Genomic DNA, 18,899 nt, shown 5'->3' with positions numbered 1-18,899 from the left:
TTCCCTAAAAGTGAGTGAAGAAAAGAAGTCAGTCAATTAAGCTCAACATAAGCTCATCACATTCCTTTGCTAGGGCAATAGCTCAGCTTACAGAGATCATCTGCCACCTGGAAAAGACAGCCAAAAATAAGATCACCACGAATATGTTTGTGAATATGAAACTACCATGATAGCTACGTGCGTCTTTCAGCAAAATCAGCAAGGTTTCTAAAATCACTTGTTCAAGAATAGCCTGAAATAAAGGCTTTCAGACCAAAACCTAATATGGCACATGCAGGAGAGTGATATAAGACAGAGACTGCACCTTTCTTCCTCCTCTTTTCTTCTTTCCTCCTCTTGTCTCCGCTTCTCCTCCAGTCGCTCCCTGTAAAGACGCCGAGCAAGCTGGCCTCGCCACTGCTTCTGGAGGACCATGGCTGCTTTCTTCAGGCACAGGAACTCCTTCCTACCACTGAATGCTCTGTAGTTCTTCTGTATCACAACCACACAGTAGAGAACCTTTCTATACCGTTTTCTGAGGGGAGAAAAAAAGAAGCAAATTTCTAATGAAACAGTTGTGAGGGATCTTGCCGTGGTGACCTGCAATAACGAGCCCATGATAATTATAGCTCTGAGATAGTTTCCCCACTGTTCCTCACTTTCTTCTCCCATTGAGAAGCAAGATTCTCTCATTTCTTGACAGCACTGTGTGTGTCTTCATTAAAGAAATGCACGTCTTACATGTTCTTATGCCCCTGCCAAGGAGATGCTAAAAAGACAGTTCTCTGTGTGTGTGCACATGCAGAGAAAAAACACATATCATCACATATCATCAACACAGTCATCCCACATCTCTGAAAAGAAAGACCATAGATAGCAGGACAGGTGTCATTAAAAAAGGGATATAGTTTTTAAGTAACATACTGGTAAGAACAGGACTAATATGCACATGAAAAGAAATTACCTCATTATGCAAACAAGCTTCCTTAAACTGTCCTCAACTGACTTGTAGAAAAAGCAGAGAAATAAACAGAGGGGATGAACAAGTCCACCTAACAGATAATGCATGAAGCCAGGTAAACAAGTGAAACATTAATCAGTAACATAATGTCTTGGTTCTCCAAGAACCAAATGGATTAGTTTTATTTTCCTTCTGTTTTCTTACCATGAGAAAGCAAAGATAAATCAGGATCTCAGCTGGTAACTTGGGGCAGCAGCCCCACTAGGTGCCATCCAGCTAGAGTTCCTACCATGCTACATGCCATGATACAATCAGATGGATACTGGCTGACCTCCAAATTTCTGTACTGTCCAATTCATTATATTAAAACAATTCAGACTTTGTGTTATTCATGGGTATTTTCAGCTGCTATTTTCAAAGGCCACTTACAGGATTTGAACGCCTGGCCCCTAAGAAAAGTTGAGAATTGTGTCAGAAGGATTTAACTTCTTGACAACTCATCCATTTATTTCAAATCCTTACTATTAATATTCTCATCTAGTCACTTACCGGGCTGCATAACCTAAGATGTGTGCTCGGATAATCATTGCTGCCTTGGTAACTTCCACTTCTCGCTGTTTCTCCAACTTGTGTTCCAAGGACTCCCGGAGAAACACCTACAGAAGAAAACTTCTGGCTTAACAAATTTTGGTGAGCATCGTATTTGAAGGAGAGCCAGGGTGCTACCAATGTCATTCCAAGCAGCAAGCCTCAGCTTTGAATGCAGAGAAAAATGTACTATTTCCTCAGCAGAAAAGAGAACCACAAAATGTAGTCCTCCTAAAAGAAAACCCCTGCAGATGATCCTCTAGCTCTGGATTTCAGTGGGAAGAGTTAGATTACTCTATTCAACTTTTAATTAGGAGCAGGGTTTTTCCAAATGCAACATAATTACTGGATTCATTAAACAGCCTTTCCCACCAGAATAACACAGACCAAAGAAGGTGCAGGACTACACATGAACTTTCCAATCAGAGGGGCAGAAATACCACCCCAATAATTAACTTTTTTCACAGTCACATCAAGCTCCACAACCCCTTACAAAGCTTGCTGCTTCCAAGGACATTGCTGCAGCACTGCAGAAGTAAGCAGAAATGAGAGTGCCTTCATGTTCACATCGACTCACTGTGTTTTTCTGCCATTACATGGAGAGGGCTGCCAGGGCCAGACACCCCAGCACAGCCAGCCATCCTCTCACAGACAGAATGCTTCCCAGGCTCTCTTCCAAGCACTAACCTGCATCATTCACCTGCACTGCCTAAGTGCCTTTCAGAGGCAGCTTTAGCACATGGCATTGACATAAACTGAGCTAACATGGCCTATTTTGCCTTAAATGAGTAAAACTGCTTCTCCAGTCAAGCAGGGGCATGAGGGAGGCAGCTTCCCTCTTCCACCTGCCTTGACATCTGCTCTTTGCCACACACTCACATGCTGGTGAGCTATCTGCTGTCAGCACTTTTTCCAGCTCTTCTCAACTTTTCTTTTTTAAAGGCCAAGTATGCTGGTGTCAGCTATAGGTGACAACAGCCTGGCATGCTGCTGCCTAACACATGGGCAGCTGGAAATAGCCAGTTCAGTGACACTTTGATTATGTGGGATGAGAGCCAGGCTGCACACCACAACACAGCCATGAGAAAGCTCAGGGACAGGGTGGGCTCTGCTGAGTGGTGCTTTCTCTTGCTGTGAAAAAAAAACCCAAAAAACCAGCCAAAAAATCCAGCAACCCCCTTGCCCCTCCCCTCCACCCCAAAAAAACCAACCCCAGTGGACTTTTAGGGGTGTTTAAATGCAAAAGCAGCTGGTTTTTCCTCTGAGTTTAAGTGAAAAAAAAGCCCATCATCAAAGCCAAAGCAGCACTCTCAAAGCACACTCAAGGACAGGCACAGTTGTGAGTTTTGAACAAAGCTAGAAAGAGACTCTCTAGCATGAATTACCCAAGAAACGGGAACAGAAAAAGTCCCACAGAAAGTTTCAAGGTCCCAGTGTCCAAGCTGCACTGGGCAGCTCTTTCTATATGAAGTTTTCCCTCATGGAAAAAGCCTTTCCTTTCACTCAGTGGGCAATTTTTCTTTGCTCTGCACACAGGCTTTCAAAAACACAACAAAATTCTTCAGAAAAGGGTTCAGCTACTTCTGGAACAAAAATGGATGTTAAGCTCAGGCTAATGCCTTTTCCTGACCAGGCGCATTGCAGCTTGAGATGTAAAAGACAAGAAAAAAAAATCACACTGAAGCCAAATCATTGCAATGTCATTATCATCCCTTTTAAATAATATAGGGGCAGGATAGTGCCTCATCCCATGTTCAGTCTGAAACCAGTGTCCTCTTGTGCTCTTCTCCTGTTTCTGAAGTCTCACAAATGCGCAGGCAGCTCCTGGGGGAGGATGAGCCCAGGCCACAGTAAGGGAAGTTAAAACAGAGCTCTGGCTCCTGCCAAGGTCCTGATGAGCAGTTGATTAAAACAATTTCTGATAAACATACATCCCTAAGATGCTAAAGCACTCTCCAAGGTCCAAGCCTTTGGATACAAAAATGGGATGGAAGATGGCATCAATTGCCATCAGAGTATTTCAGATTCTTTCTTCTTTCTTACAGCAACTGTAAAATGATTAAAACAACTTTCCCAATACAAATCTAAGACCCCTTAAGCATACAGAGGAATGGAAGAAACCCTTCCAAACCATCCAGCTGTGGGGAGAATAGGGTGAGAGGAGGAGCATTTCCTACAGAAATCAATCAGATTTTACAAAATATTTTTGCTACCTTATGGCACTAAAAAGTTTTTTAAAATGTTTTTAATATTTAGGAAATCTCAAATCGTGAAATGGGGAATCTTCTCCCGAGTCTGCAACGCTTTCACATCATTTGCTGAAATCCAAGAGCACAAATTGCAAGCTGTTGTCTACAATCAAACTTGCAAAATGAGCACACAAAAACACCTGGATTGTTTTATTTCTCAAGTTAAAATTTGATTCTTTAATTTATTCTAAAATAATTAGATTTTTTTTTTTTAAGAAAAAAAACACCGTGGGCAAAGCTCAGGTTGTCTGGTAGAACACATATCAAGGCCTAATATACCTCTGGAAAAGACTCACACTAGGATGGCAAACACACTTGGAGCTCAATTCTGCCACATGAATACTGGCTAAAATTCTTCTCCCTGATTTCTGCCACTGAAGAAGTATTGGTTAGGTCGGTTTACCAGTATGAGTGGAGCTCCCTGCAGAACAAAAGTGTTACCCCAGATGCTCCATACTTCTAAAAATGAAAAAATCCAAATACCACATTTTAAGTTCATACCCTCACCAGTGCTGCCAATTGTGAGCAGTGACAGAAAATTCAGGTGGACCCTTTCTCTGTGACTGAAATCACCAGTCAGTTTCTAAGTCCCTTACATAGCAAATTGCTCAGCACAACCATTAATTGTTGCTATAAGAGTTTCAAGAGCACCAACAGGCATGCACAGCTTCTTTTAAGGCCAGAAATAATTGCCATTAGAACTACATCTCTGCAGCTGTGCAGTCTAAATCCTGTCCCCTCAGCTTTGTACATGCATCAGCACCACAATTTGCACATTCAGGTTATTTTACCTTATTTTTACCAAGCTGCCATTCAGTGCTTGTGTTGTCATACAGACGAAGTAGGACGGCACATTTCTCATTTAAATCTTCAGGGAGAGTTAAGTTTCTCATGAGGACTTTATACCTGGCAACCAAAAAGTATTTATTGCTTCACTTAAGAAATTAAGTTCTATTTTTGCCACATGATTATTTTTACTTCTATTCCTCGACACAGGAATATTGACTTGTACCTGTGACTTCCATTTGAAGTCCACAAGTCAGTGTGTTTACCTTTTATAAAAGTCTTGAAAGGGCCTCCGGACTGGGAAACCAGCCCTCCGAATCCTGACTGTCTCCAACATCCCAGAATAGCGCAGCTGATTAAGCACCACTGTCTGATCAAACTGGTCTGGCATCTGAAATGAGCAGGTACAAAACAACAATTTTAATAGCAATGGTTAGAGATGTCAGGGGAAATAAAGAAAGGGCACGTTGTATGAATCTGAAATGCACAAAGGCTAATAACTGGCTACACAATGTCTTAAAGGATACTAGCAGTTCTGAGCATATAAAAATATCTTCAGAATGGAAATCACAGGGTAATTACAGAATATCATTCCCATAGACAGAGCATTTATAACCATTTAATCTAATCAACTGTCTCTTTCCATTTCATGTATATTTGCAGGCCATTGCTGTGCAGGAAGAAACAACAGAAAGAAGCACAGGCAGCTAACAGGTCAACAGCTATAAGCTCGACTATTTTGCTTCTTCAGCAATTGAATTTAAAGTCCCTGTAGATGATTCCAAATGTTGAAGATACATAAATGCATTGGTTTGATATGGATTTAATAAAAAACAAAACCAGAAGGACAGATAATATTCAGTTTTTAGTGTACTGACAATTATCTGTTATGGATAGCGATGAAAGTTTGCCAGTGGTACCTCAAATCTTAAATAAGTTGTATTTAAAAGAGTTTCCATTTACTGCTATTCTGAACAGTAGAACTATTCTCTTCTGTAAACAGAACCCCACCCTGCTTATCTGAAGTTTCCCTCAGTTTGCCTGAAGTTCTTCCAGCATTGTTTTCCATTTTGAAAACAGATAAACCCCACAGCCACTCAGTTGTGAAAACCTGTGAATACTGATCAGTATGGTTCTGCCATTGGGAGCCTCAGGAATGCTCTCATCCCATCTGAGAAACCCCCAAGTCACCTGTGTTTTCCCCACGGTTTGAGGTAACCCAGACAGAGCCATGCAAAGCTGCTCAAGATAGCACTAATTGCTGCATGGCAAAACACAGGCAACCCCCATACGGAAATGCCACCACATGCAAACACCCATTTAATTCATCAGCATGAATTATCATCATCCACTTTAACCCATCAGCTGACCCTCCCCTGCAGCCATTTGCAGAGCTGGAGTAGTGTTTAGTATTTTGCAAGAAGAAGTTCAGGAGTGGGATCTCACAGATACAGTCAATGGTTCACATTAAGATCTGAAGTTCTTCAGCTGACAGAAATGACAGCAAGATCAAGCCCTGGGAAACTGTCAATCAGACGACTGTCTTGGCATTTATTAACTGGCTTTAATCATGCCTCTTGTTCAACTTAGCAAACAAATTACTCCTCCAAATTTTAACTTGACAAATAAATTCAACTTAAATAAATTACACCCCCATATTTTAACTTTTTATAAAAAGTACCTTCAGGAAAGCACAGACTCAGAAGTTCATTTTAACTATCCAGTACAACCTTTTCCATCAGTGCCTTTACTCACAAACCAAAACAAAACACTGTGTGCTAGTGGTGACACCAGAGGGAGAAAACACCTCTGTGAAAGGTGAGAACAAACTCATCTTTCTCAACAATGAGTTTCATTTGGATTTGGCCACCGTGAGTAAAATCCCTGTATTTCAGAGAACACGCAGCATGACTGCTTTCAGTGAGGATATCGACATTGTCACGGCTCGTATTGCCAACAGGGCTTCCTGTACGTGCCCACTGTATGGCATCCAAGTGTCAGGGAACCAGCCTGGCAAAGCTGCCCTTTGCATGTCCATGCACACACCTGCCTGCCTCCTTCTGTGCAGGTGGCTGATGATGCCCGATGGGAAAGGCAAGGAATGGACACAGACGTACACACAAAAGTTGTAAGGAAAAGCTTTCGCTTTTCACCCCGTATTACTCAAGGATGATGCTTGCCACAAGCACACACAGCTCTTCTTTTTTCTTTAACACTAAAATTATTTTTAGTCCTTTTACCCCACCCAAACTTGCTGGCTCAAAAGGTGGCATTTTTCACAAGACTTGCAAACACAGCAGCATTTTTGGTGTGTTGAGAAGGGGAGGCAGATGCATGGATGGGAGTGGGGATACACCACAGCCAGGCGAAATGCCAGTGACATGACAGATGTCTCTCTCACTAGGCAGCCTCTCCCTCTGCAAGGGAGTAGCTCTTGCTTTGAGAGACAGATGGTTGCTGTACCATCTAACCCTTTTATTGCCACCTCCGGGCACTTAAGTCAAAAGTCAGCACCACGCCTGGCTTGAAAGCTCATGTTACTGTTTTAAAAAACTTGAAACACAGAGGAAGAAGCAACATTTTGGTAACATTTTCCCTGCAACTACAAAAGTTTGCAACAGCCCTGCTCTGTCACCAGAAGGTAGGATTGTCACACAGACTTCACACCTAACTTCAAACACCGGCATTTTTTAAAAAAAGCATGAAACATTGCAAGAGACGTTAGTACGGTATCAACACAGGACAACACAGAGACCATTGCAACTTTAATCACATACTTCAATCACTCCATCACTTTACATTACTCGCTATTTTTAATTACTCACAGACACATGAGACATTAAATTGAAGCGTCAAATCCTCCTGGCATATCAATGGAATTACATCTGCAACAAGTACGGCTGCTTCGAGCAAACTGAGGGTTGGTGGTAAGAGATGTGCTGGACTCATCAGTTATGCTTCTCAATATGAAATACTAAAAGATACCCCCTCCGTCACCATTGCTTTGGGGTTTTTGACTGAACCCCCACCACAGCAGCTTTTCAGTCCTCACTGTGGAAAAGAGCTGCTGCTGGTCAAAGAGGGAGCTGAAACCCTAAATGCCAAAGATGCGCACAGGGTTTCCCACATCTAATAAAAACAAACCGACCAGAAGCAACAAGTGCAGTCCCATGCAAACCACCACAGCATCCAGCATATCCACCATACACAGGGTGGTATTACTGCCTCAGGTGGTTTTACTCTGTGGAGGAAGAGGATTTCAGCCTCAATCACATAAACATTTGCCGGCAGGGATAACCTTAAGCATAACTTCCAGCAGGACTCCTCACAATTAAAAAAAATCAACCAGAGTGCAAGAACTGCACATATCCCACTACTGAACTGCAGACCCTCTAAGAGAGAATGACAACCATCTCCACCCTAACAGCAGCAATGAGTTAAACCTTCAACAGTATCAAATCTCCAGGCAAAGGGTTATCTGTGCAGCTGGATGAGCCTTCCCTCTTTACTGGTGCTCCTTCAGACTTCCTGAGGTAAGCAAGCTAACTTTTCGATTGATACCAAAGTAATACAGGACAGGACTCATCTCTGGGGTCTGCTAAATTTCTACCAGTATTGCTGTTAAAGCTTGACTTGTTTCACAAATGAACACTTGGGAAGCAATTGTATTTTCTAGGAAAATTTCAGATAGACAACAGAACCATAACTGATTTTAAAACAATACATCTTCCACAGTAAAAATTTGAAAGAATTCCTAAAACTAAGACTCCTGAAAAGTAAGATCAAATTTACAAAAGATAAGGCAACAGTAGAGGTCAACAGATAGCTTCCAAAATTGTCTCTGAGATACAATCAACTAAATTTTCAATAGATATTTCACTTTTATCACGAAATGGCGGCACTGAACCACTCCAGCACACAAAACCACCGGACAACAGCTAGAATCACATCAGTCAAGTCATATTAGGGCACTGAGCAATATCAATGTGAAATTAATAGCTACAAGCCAGGTCTGTTCCACATGATAAGGGTGCTTTATTTTTGCGGTGCAGACACAACTTGTAATTCATTATTTCCTGGATCCAAAAGTCCCCACTGAATTTGCGCCAGACAGCACCAAAGCCAAGACTTTAATATGACCTGGAGTCTCTGCTGGCGAGACTTTGGTTCCTTAAGCTGCTAAATGCTTGCTCTGATCTGTAGTCAGTCTCCTAAAGGGCAAAGCTTCTGCCTGAAATCACAATTAGAAGCAGCCATTACGACAGACATCTAACACCTACACATAATTTTAATGATAAAATAGTTCTGTAGATTACAGCCTGACTGAGCTTTAAGAAAAAACACCATCCCCTTTCCTCGGACAGCACCCTTAGTGAAGACTCCAAGGTCTGGATAACACAGAGAACACAACACTTTCATTCTGTGCAAATCAATCACCTGCTGAAACACAGAGGATACCTGACTTCATCCTGTGGAAATCCTTCTTCCTCCCTGAACTCCTGGCTGCCTTACCAGAGTACAGGCACAATAATGATGAATTGCAGCAGCCTCACAGACTTTATCTAGGCAGGAGGGAGTTCACAGAGAGACTAGCCAGAGGGGTGGGGGTGAGAGGAGAAAGTGAAAAAATCCCACTCCCCTGTTTCTAGATTTCTCTGTAAGAACTTGAGCAGAACTATGTCAGCTTTGCTACTGTGTCTCAAAAGTGTTGATTTTCCTGGCTTAGAAAAGCCTTTTGTGGAAGATACATGCAGAGAAAGAAAAGATGAAACAGATAAGAAGATGTAAAAAAGTAATTTTTTGATTTAAAACACCAGTTAACTTTTCCCAATGTCTTAGTTTCTTTATATCTGCTCTTTTACTCCAAAAATTAAATCCTCAGTTTTACTCTGGAGAAAATAATCAGAAATTAAAAAGAGATCAGTCGTTCTCTGTTTTATAGGGGGTTTTGAATTAGTTTTCACATATAAATGTGTATATTTTGTCAGAAATAGCAGGACTTACTAAGCTAGATGTTTCTGAAACGGTCCCCATGGTCTTCTGATTTCAGTCATCAGCTCCACAAGTAAAACAAACACCAGGCTTTCCTCACAGATAAGTTTGAAAAATGTGACTAATTTTATTTCTAATATTTATAATCTAGCTGAACTGATTTGAAGAATTCTGCATGCCCATTGTTTGCTTTTTTAAACCAAATTATGCTCAGTGATTCTCATCCAAATGTACTGCTTGGCAGCCTGTACTGAGAGTCAAGGATTCAAGCCAGTAACCTGAAAGAAGTGAAAGGGAAACGCCCTTGCCCGCAATAGGAAAATGCTCTGTGACACCAGGACAGGCAGAGATAAGGCCTGTCAAACCTGGAGACTGCAGCTGCACTGCTGTGTGTGTCATACCCCTGCCTACAACAAATCATTTCACCCCCTGCTTTTCTAGCCATCATTTCTTCACTCATTTGCACCATCAGCTTTGGTAATAACAGTTTATTCAACAGATTTTTGACCTCAGAATTGATGTGCTTCCAGCACAAGGAGCATTAAAATCTGTGCATGTCCTGCCCACGGACCTGGAGCATCAGGTCCCACTCACTAAAAGCCTATTTCAAAGGAAGAAACCCTCTACATTTTTCTCCAGCATGCAGCCAGCTCTAACTGGAACAGGTTTGGGTTGAAACACAGACAAGTTTGACACCTGCTTTGTTTTGAAAGGCATTCCCTTACTGTAGCAGAGTACTTGTTTCCAGATAAACACCATAAAAATACAGGACAATAAAAACAAAGAACATGCCACAACTAACATTTATTTGGGATTTCTACTGTATGATGCTGGCAAGTCAAGGAATATTTGAATAAACCTAAAATAACAGTAAGCATTTCACATGTCCAAAGTTCTCCTGGCCCTTTTCCACACACCCACCCCAAAACTCCATAAAAAGCCTTTAAAAACGACTGATGCTGCTGGTGGTAGCTTGCTAGAAAAAGAACATGGGTATATTGCAACAATCTCATGGGTATATTCCAACTCAGAAAAGTTCTGCTGCAAACTCCATGCCAGATTTCACTGCAAGCTCGGTAATGACATGCTGGCTCTTTTTACAGTCTGCAGGTCTGAAGTGAAAGCACTGCATTTACCAGCAGCAATCATTTACACCATTAGCTGATCACTTCAACTCCTGTTACTGCATCTGACCTGCATCACTCATCTTCCAGCCCTGGGTATTTCAGATAAGAGACAGACTGCAAAATTAGCTACTCTCATGCCACAGGTTAAAGTTTCCTGTGCTCAAAATAGTACTGAATACAAGGAGCACTGTAATTTTAGCGGTCTTCTACTCTACCAAAACAGTCAAAGCAGGAGACTCAATAACTGAATGTGAAAATGCTTCTGTATTTATATTCAGCCTGTCACCCAGCTTACTTTACAAGCAAGGGCATCCCAAGGACATTTTTAAGACTGCAATCCATTTAAGAGCTATGAGGCTGTACATTGCTACACATTTGCACTAGTGCTTAAAGATTTCAACCTGGTCAAGACACTGCTGAATTGGATCCATCCACAAAGATGCTGTGGTCATTTTTCAGGTCCTGCTTGACTATATTCAGCAAAGAGAAGAGCTGAAACTAGCTCCTGACTGCTTTGTTGGGGAAAAGATGCTCAAATTATTCAGACTGGCTCACTGAGATTTCATGCTTTCATCAACAACAATAAAATCACAACTGCAGGGCTATTTAATCTACTTTTTATTAGTTATTGTCTTTGTACTCTTGCATTTCAGAGTAATCTTTTTGATGGGTTTGTATGGACTAAATGCTACCCCTGAGTAAATACACAACAGCCTCTTTGTGAACCTTCCTTTTTAAAGGTATCCATGATTTCTTCTAAAGGAGGCCAGGATTTGCTGCCTCTCTCATAAGAGCCCAGAGGAATGCTAGCTACTCAGAATGACTGCTATTTCTTACACACTGGTTACAATTTAATGGAATAGGAACAGATTGTTAAAGGCACAGGCTTAAATGCTGGAGATACCAAAGTTTTCTAAGGGCATATTTAGAGCTCTGTGATTGCCTAAACTTTCAGCTGAAGTGAGCCCTTGTTTGAATACATTATTCAGGGACTCCATTGAAATGCACAGCAAGTCCCATGGGCTGTTTGTCCCAGAACTGCAGGACCATCCATGTGAGACAGGCAATTAAAAGCATTTGGGAAACAGGAATTTAAGGTTTGAAGCCTTGCTGGCAGGGTCTTAGCACACTGACAGAAGGTGTGACTCGCAGCATGGACCCCAGCTGGAACTTTTCATGGACCCTCCTTTCCACCTGTGAGGAATCTGTTGCCATTTCATCTGAGGTCATCCTCACTAAAGCTTCCAGTCCCTGCAGACTAAACCCCAATCTGGCCTCATTCTCCCCACATTGTGAGTAGTCAGCAGGCTTCTTCTGAAGAAAATCAATCAGACTGCCTGAGCCACAGGCCTACCATGAAGAAACATGCTGTGAAGTACTAATTGCAGGGACAGCTACCCTTCCTTACCAACCCCATGTCAAGACAACCAACACCAACACTACCATGGTTCATTATGGGTTAAGAAAACTTGTGCACACACCACTCCACATCTGCTGAGGCTACACACAGACCAGCTGCAGGGAGTAACCCTGACCCTCCATGTCATCAAATAACTTACACAGACTGAGACCTCACCCTTTTTATTTTTATAATTTTTGTTTTTAATTTTTAATTTTTCCACTGTACTGTCACTCCTCCATGCCAGACTTTTTTATCAACACCTTACAAGATTTTTTTGTTATTTGACAATTTACTGGCAGGCCGGGGATATAAATACACTACTAAATGCTTGAAAGCAATAAAAACATGTGTTACCATGGTCCCTCTAACATGGTTTCTTCAGATAATGGTGCTTGGTATTAAGCTTATTCCCGAAAGGTACAAAGTTTCATCAGAGTATAGAAAACTAGGATGGAAACACTTGAGAGAACATGTTTAAGATGAATTTCATCTTGCACAGCCAAAGCCTGACATGGCTGTAAAACCTTGGAGCAATCCATGTAAGAACCTAATCCTGTGTGTTTCTAGTAGCTGGTGTACCGCTACTACAACTAATCTCACCCATGAAACCCTCCAAGAAGCCAGTTCTCACTGAAATGCTAACACAGGATCATTTCAGCAGTACATCCTCAAATGGTAGCACAGATAACTTTGTTCCACATTATCACAATTTTCTTTGCTCTCCCTGGTGACACAAAACTGAGCAACCTTTTTTCAGACTACAGCTGCCTGCAGAGGAAGAGAGGATATAGGGTTATTGCCTCCTCTTCTCTAGTGCAGGTTAAGTAAAAAGGAGGAGGTGGAAGAATCTCACTTCCAGCTCACGGGTGGAGGGCGCTACCACTGCATTCCACAGAGGGACAAGGGACACCAACTCTAGAGCACAAGAAAAGTAGAAGAGGATTCTAAATCCAAATCTCACTTTATTCCCAGCTTCAGTCCTGGGCACCCACCTGCTGCTTCTCTAGATCTCATCACATCCTCTCTCTTTAGGACCCCATGCCCAAATACCATTTACATCTCGATATTCTTCCATTTCGAGGCATTGCTTTAAAGAGGATACTTAAAATACGCTGCTATTTCAGAAGTCAGTTTAGTCATTTGTGAGCTAACCTGTGCTGCCCAGCTGTGCGACACAACAATCATGAATCACACCTCTGCAAACTACAAGATTTAGAATAATAAAAGTGTCAGTTGTCTCTAGTTGATTTAAATGTGGAATGTCCTCACTTACTGTATGGCCCCAAGGGCCAGTGACTTCACAGAAACAAAAATCAAAATCAGATTCAAGAAACGTTAAAAAGTTAGCACTTGGTCACACCCCCTTTTCAATACTGAGGACACCAGCAGCTTCTCTAGTGCATTTTGCCCCTGCACGCAGTCCATTCTCTCCATATAAGATGCCTACAAAGCACAAGGCTGATGTAATGCTCAGACTTGCTGCTCTGTGCTTTCTCAAGCAAGGAAACGTTTCAGAGCCATTCTTCTGCCGAAAAAAAGTACGTGGTTTTATAAAATTATCTCCCGAGTAGCCCTTTCTCCTCTCCTTTCTGTAATGAGCCTGTTGTTCGAAAGCCATAATGGGCAATCAGCCAGGCTTAAATCACAGCCAGTATCTGACATGTGCAAATGAGGAACGCCACGAAATATTCAGCCGAGCAGCTTTGTGTTGCTAGGACACCGGAGGTCGGGCAGCACTGAAAGGGCAGATTATTCCCACCCGGCACAGGGCTCCATTCACAGCTGCCTCTGGGCTCTCCTACCCAGCCCTCCCAGAGCATCTCTGCCTCCCAACTCCCTGCACTGGCCCTTGCCACAGTGCCCAGCGTGCAAGCCCCTCTGCACCAAAAATGCCCCAGTGGGCTGCACGTGGCTCTGGCTGATTTGGATCATTTCCAAAGGCTCACTTCAACCTAAGGGAGCCCCGGGTGCTGGGGGCGGGGCGCTGCTCCAGAGCTGTGCTGCAGCAGACTTGCAGTGTGTGGTCTGGAGATCTCCTTTAAGTATCAGGAACCCCATAACACTGCATTTAAGACCAATTTTAAGTCTAGAGAGGGGAAATTCAAGTTTACAGAAGTGATGGAGATTCCTGTGACCAGCACAGATGCCCACCTAGCTTACAGCAAGAATTGTGTGATGGCCCACATGAACAGCCCAGCTCAACCCATATAACTGGTCTGTTAATTACTACTACATGTTATATCTCAGTACATCTCAGAAAGTGTCAGTCTAATTTTGGCATTTTTCTTAGAATTTGGTCCTCTGAGCTGCTGTTCTTGTATTCCTATATGTTTTTACATTACATACTCAGGACTTGCTTTGCAGATCTGCAACTGACTAGACAAGACCAGTGAAATGTGTGTATGTGTATGTTTGCAGGGCAGGGGCAGAAAAGGAAGGCAGTTGTTCATTCTTTTGTACATTAATTTCACAGGAAAAGGCAAGAAATAGGTTCTCATTGGGCAGCTTTGTTATAACACAACAGTCCTGTCCCATCCTCCCACTGAGCGTTGGAAAGTCTCATCCTTGAGCTCTTTGATGTTTCTGAGAACCGCATCAAAATCAAATTAGATATTTCTGGTAATTCTGAAATGCCCAGTATAAGTCAAACAAAAAGCTCCTTTACTGATTTCTTCATATTTTATATAAACATAAGATGGAGGAGCTGTGTGGATCACAGCTCTCTGTGCTGCCACAGAGGCCACACACCAGTGAGTCAACATCACCTTGGGCCAGAAGAGCAGGAAGATTCTGTGTCTTCTGCATTGATACTAATTGCATTCAGTAGAGAAAAAACACCATCACTGTCACCTCATTGCGACAGGTTATGCACTGACAAGCATTAATATGACTTTTTTGTTCCAATTCCTATACAACTGTGAAGTAAGAGTAAATTCACTTTGCTTTATTAGCATGGTGGAGGGTTATCCAAAGTGAATGGCAATAAACTTTCTTCACATCAATATGGTTATCGAAGTAACTATTAACTGATTTATCTACAAATACATATCTGAAGAGCAAGAGAAAGAATGAGTTATAATAGATGGTAACAGTACATTGGAATCTAACTAATTTAACATTCAACTGCCTTCTGAGTGATTTAATTGTGATGCCACTGCTCATCTCCTCCAGGCCTGCAGAATTCACAGCCATGGATGCTGGTCAACAGCCCTTTGTTTCAGTAAGGTTTTGTTCCACCTTCACTTAGTTACATGAACCACACATTTGGTTGACTCGATCCATTTTTAAGATGAACATGTGGAGAAAAGACCTGCCCTTACTTATGGCCTTACAAGCTGTTGCATCATATTCAAGTAAGAATATGGCTCTTCTTGCCCTAGAAGTGGGCTTTTTTCCACCCCTCTTCCATAATTTCTGATCATGATGAAAAAAGACTGTTGAGACTCCATGACTAGTTAAGTGCATTTTCACTGCTGCCTACCAGCACTCTTTCTCCTGAGACTGGCCAGCTGCATGGAGCACACACAACTGGAAGCAATGGATGTAACAAGTCTTGTTTTCTCTATGCAGATGATTTGTGACTTTAGGCTGGGCAAGCACCATAAGGGAGCTGCACAAATGTCTCTCCTCTTCACAGCTGTGTGACAAGAGGTACTGTGGCTCCAGGCGCTCTGTTACATGCTGGCAGTAATAACTTAAGCAAAGCATTTACATGTGTGCTTAGAGCTCATTGAGGCCAATGAGATGTACATGTCTTGTAAGAACCAGGCTGATTTGAGAGGTGCTATGTTGTACATGCCAGGGGTCACAGGGAAATGGCAATTCTAGATGGCTGAACAGTCATTTCTTCCCTGAGAAACTCCGAGGCTGGCTTAAGTATACAACCCAACATAACCCTTAATGTTTGACTCAGAAGGAGACACTTGAGATAAAATCAGCTTTCCTAAATGCAATTTTGCTTGACATGTGAATTGTTTGCCTACATTAAAAACTTCCTTGAAGCTAATTTAAGCGCTACACCACTTCTAATAAAAATCATCATTTCTCCCTTTGAAATACTACTTTTAATTGATGAAGCTGGTCACTGTTTCTTTTTTGGCTAAATATGCACAAATGGTGTGTTTGGCAAGCTGCAGGTGGACAAGCTCATCTTCATCAAGCTGAAGCTGGGGCAGCCATTCATTTGAGACAGCCAGTATCACAGACATTTATCTGGCTTTCTGAAAGTGGATGTCTTCTCTCAAACCATTTGCATTGTCTCTGCTTCACTACTAAAGGTTTGGAGACCCCTCCAAAGCACCTACTTGCCACATACTTTAAGATTTCTAGATCTATAGAGAGTGTGCTTCAAAAATGCCATGATTGATCTCATCATGTAAACAGTGGAAATAGAAGATAGCAGTGTGAGTTTGGTGACAAACTTGCCTTCTCTACACTAGATATTGTATAATGCTCATGGGTGTGTGCCACAGTCCAAGGTGGCTGCCAAACCAAAAAATTTACCAGTGTCCCAAATGATTTACACGGTGCAATGAGCTTCTTGGTAACTTCACAGACCTGAACAGTGTGCGTGCTTGCCTGGTGCTTGGGACCAAGCAACAAAACAAATACTGCCCACAAAGCCTGAGGAACTGTGCTGCTATCACCTCCCAGCAAAGCTCCTGGAAGCAGCACCAGCTGCCCAGCTTGCTGCTGCCTGAACAGAGAATACACATCGGGAATGTGGAGAGGAGACAAACCAACGACAGCAACCTCAAACCTCACCATGTGTCAGCCAAAAACTTCCTGTAGGTTAGACTGACCACCCGTGCGGCTCAGCTGATGTCCTCAAACACGGACTTTACAGCTGCTACATTCCACCTCATACAACTGAAACCACAACCTGACTTCTAAGGACAGCGTTAAGAATGAACCTGCCTTGCTACTGAGATTTATAAACTGCCTAAACCCACCAGAAATGGTAAATTCTGAGTGTAAGACAACAAACATAAAACACTTTGATGTGCTTTCAGTAAGCATTGCATGTTTAATGTTTTATCTGCTGAGGTGACACCAGATGTTCTGAAGTGTACTTAGTCCTTATAAATGCCTCATAGTGAGGTTTCCCTCCTGAAGTGTTTGCTGCATCCTGTGACTAAATTAAGAAAAGTCATATATATGTATGCACATAAACAGATAGATACAGTCCAAGAGAAAAAGGTTTAGTGACTGATCCAAGTTCTACTCTTAAACAACATTAACTTCTGCTCTTGACACAGATTTTGTGTTCAGAGTGTAGGTTTGACAAAGATATGTGATTAGTTGGGACAGCACTCTAACTTTCAGATAATTCCTATCAGTAATTTATCTATCTATCTGTTATGCTTTCATTTCTGTTACAGGTTGTAAATACATTTTTTTGAATAAGCCAACAAATGAGAAACAAAATAAATCTTATCTTTTTTGAAACTAAGCAGATTTAGAAAAAGAAATCTTGAATACATATCATCAATATGAACACAACAAAACCAGCTACATTTTGACCTACCACCACTGCTACCACTTGGAGTTTAAAAGGACATACTTTAATATCGATGAGAGAAGAACAGCTACAAGTTATGGCAACTCTGTTTCCTGGTCCCATAGGCACTTTATCAGATCATATATCCTCCATCTAGATTTGCAAGGCAAATCTATGGCTACAGTTCTTGAGACCAGAATAAAACTCCCATAGACTTCAATGATGCAGGATCAAGCCCATTCCCTTCATAACAGGTTCTCTCAAGCAATTTTATCCTAATTTTCTACCCTGTGGCTGAATTCTAATGTTTGCAGAGACAAGCACCTTAAGTGGGAAAGCAAGGCATGAAGTGCAGATCTCAGAAGCAAAGACAATCAGCAGTGAACAGCACTATTTTACCTGCTGTGTTAGAGGGTTATTTCATTGGGGGCAGAAGGGAGAGCTGACAGAGCAAAGAAATTCAAAATATACCAACTGCTATGCTGTCCTTTCCATTACTGCCGCAATCAATTTTTTTCCAGGCATATTCCATTTCCTGTATTTCTATGGCAAAAAATTACTGTTTCAAATGTGCCCCATCAAGTTTCTTCAGTAAAACTACAAAATTAATTTAGACTTCTGGGTTCTGAAGATACCTTGCTGGACTCCCCCCACCCTGAACACACTTGTCCCCAGTATCGCTTTCCTATGTAATCAATGCAAATATACATGCCTTATGCCTTAATAAATGGCAGGAATAGTATAATCCTTAACTTTTCATAGCTGGTTTTCCTGAATCTACACTATAGTCTGATCAACAGAAAGCAGCCCATCACTACAACACAGGTCTTTCCCCCTCTGCACACACAGCTCTACTTCTGCTGACTTTTTCCCAGCTCTGCTAACAATCACCCCTTTAGCTTTCAAACAAAGTGTGATTTATTAAAGCAGACTGCTTGGCAGCAAAGCTCTCCTGGCATTTGAAAATATGATTAGACCAGTAAATTTAGTTCTTTTTTTAATAAACTTGATTCTGCATGCATTTACCCTCTTTAAAAGAAAATACAACCCCAGAAACATTTCCAGTATGGCTTGCTCAGCCAAACTCCAGGCACTTTCTATCCTTTTTCTACAAGTCCACTGCAGCTTCAAGTATGCAAGATTAAAATAATTTAAAAACCTGCATGAATTAAACCCCTTACCTCTTAAGATGTTTTCCCCCTTCAGCGTTCGTCCATTGTGAAACACTGAATCTTTAGCAGTTGCAGCTATGCACACACACACACACAGACACACACAGAACAGAGCTTTCTTCAGCTCACTGGTATTTCAAGTC

The 18,899-nt window shown here is 41.8% G+C and overlaps 1 protein-coding gene across 2 annotated transcripts in view; it reads right to left on the bottom strand.

Moving 5' to 3' along the window:
• The window catches only part of MYO10 (myosin X), a 64,292-nt gene that overhangs the window by 25,476 nt on the left and 19,917 nt on the right, over positions 1-18,899 (bottom strand). Inside the window, exons 1-5 of one of the 2 annotated variants that reach the window (XM_017738740.1) lie at positions 18,766-18,893; positions 4,830-4,954; positions 4,569-4,683; positions 1,490-1,596; positions 304-514 (exon numbers count right to left, since the gene is read on the bottom strand). In XM_017738740.1, coding sequence (XP_017594229.1) covers positions 304-514; positions 1,490-1,596; positions 4,569-4,683; positions 4,830-4,954 — 558 coding nt within the window. In that variant the 5' untranslated portion in view covers positions 18,766-18,893. Of the gene's footprint in view, positions 1-303; positions 515-1,489; positions 1,597-4,568; positions 4,684-4,829; positions 4,955-18,765; positions 18,894-18,899 lie in introns of those variants that run through there. The other variant, XM_017738739.1, reaches the window with a different exon arrangement.

This window comes from Corvus brachyrhynchos, unplaced genomic scaffold (assembly GCF_000691975.1).
Source record: "Corvus brachyrhynchos isolate BGI_N302 unplaced genomic scaffold, ASM69197v1 scaffold23, whole genome shotgun sequence".
Classification (NCBI taxonomy): domain Eukaryota; kingdom Metazoa; phylum Chordata; class Aves; order Passeriformes; family Corvidae; genus Corvus; species Corvus brachyrhynchos.
The sequence above is the reverse complement of the archived record's forward strand: the minus strand, read 5'-3'. Positions and strand labels throughout refer to the sequence as shown.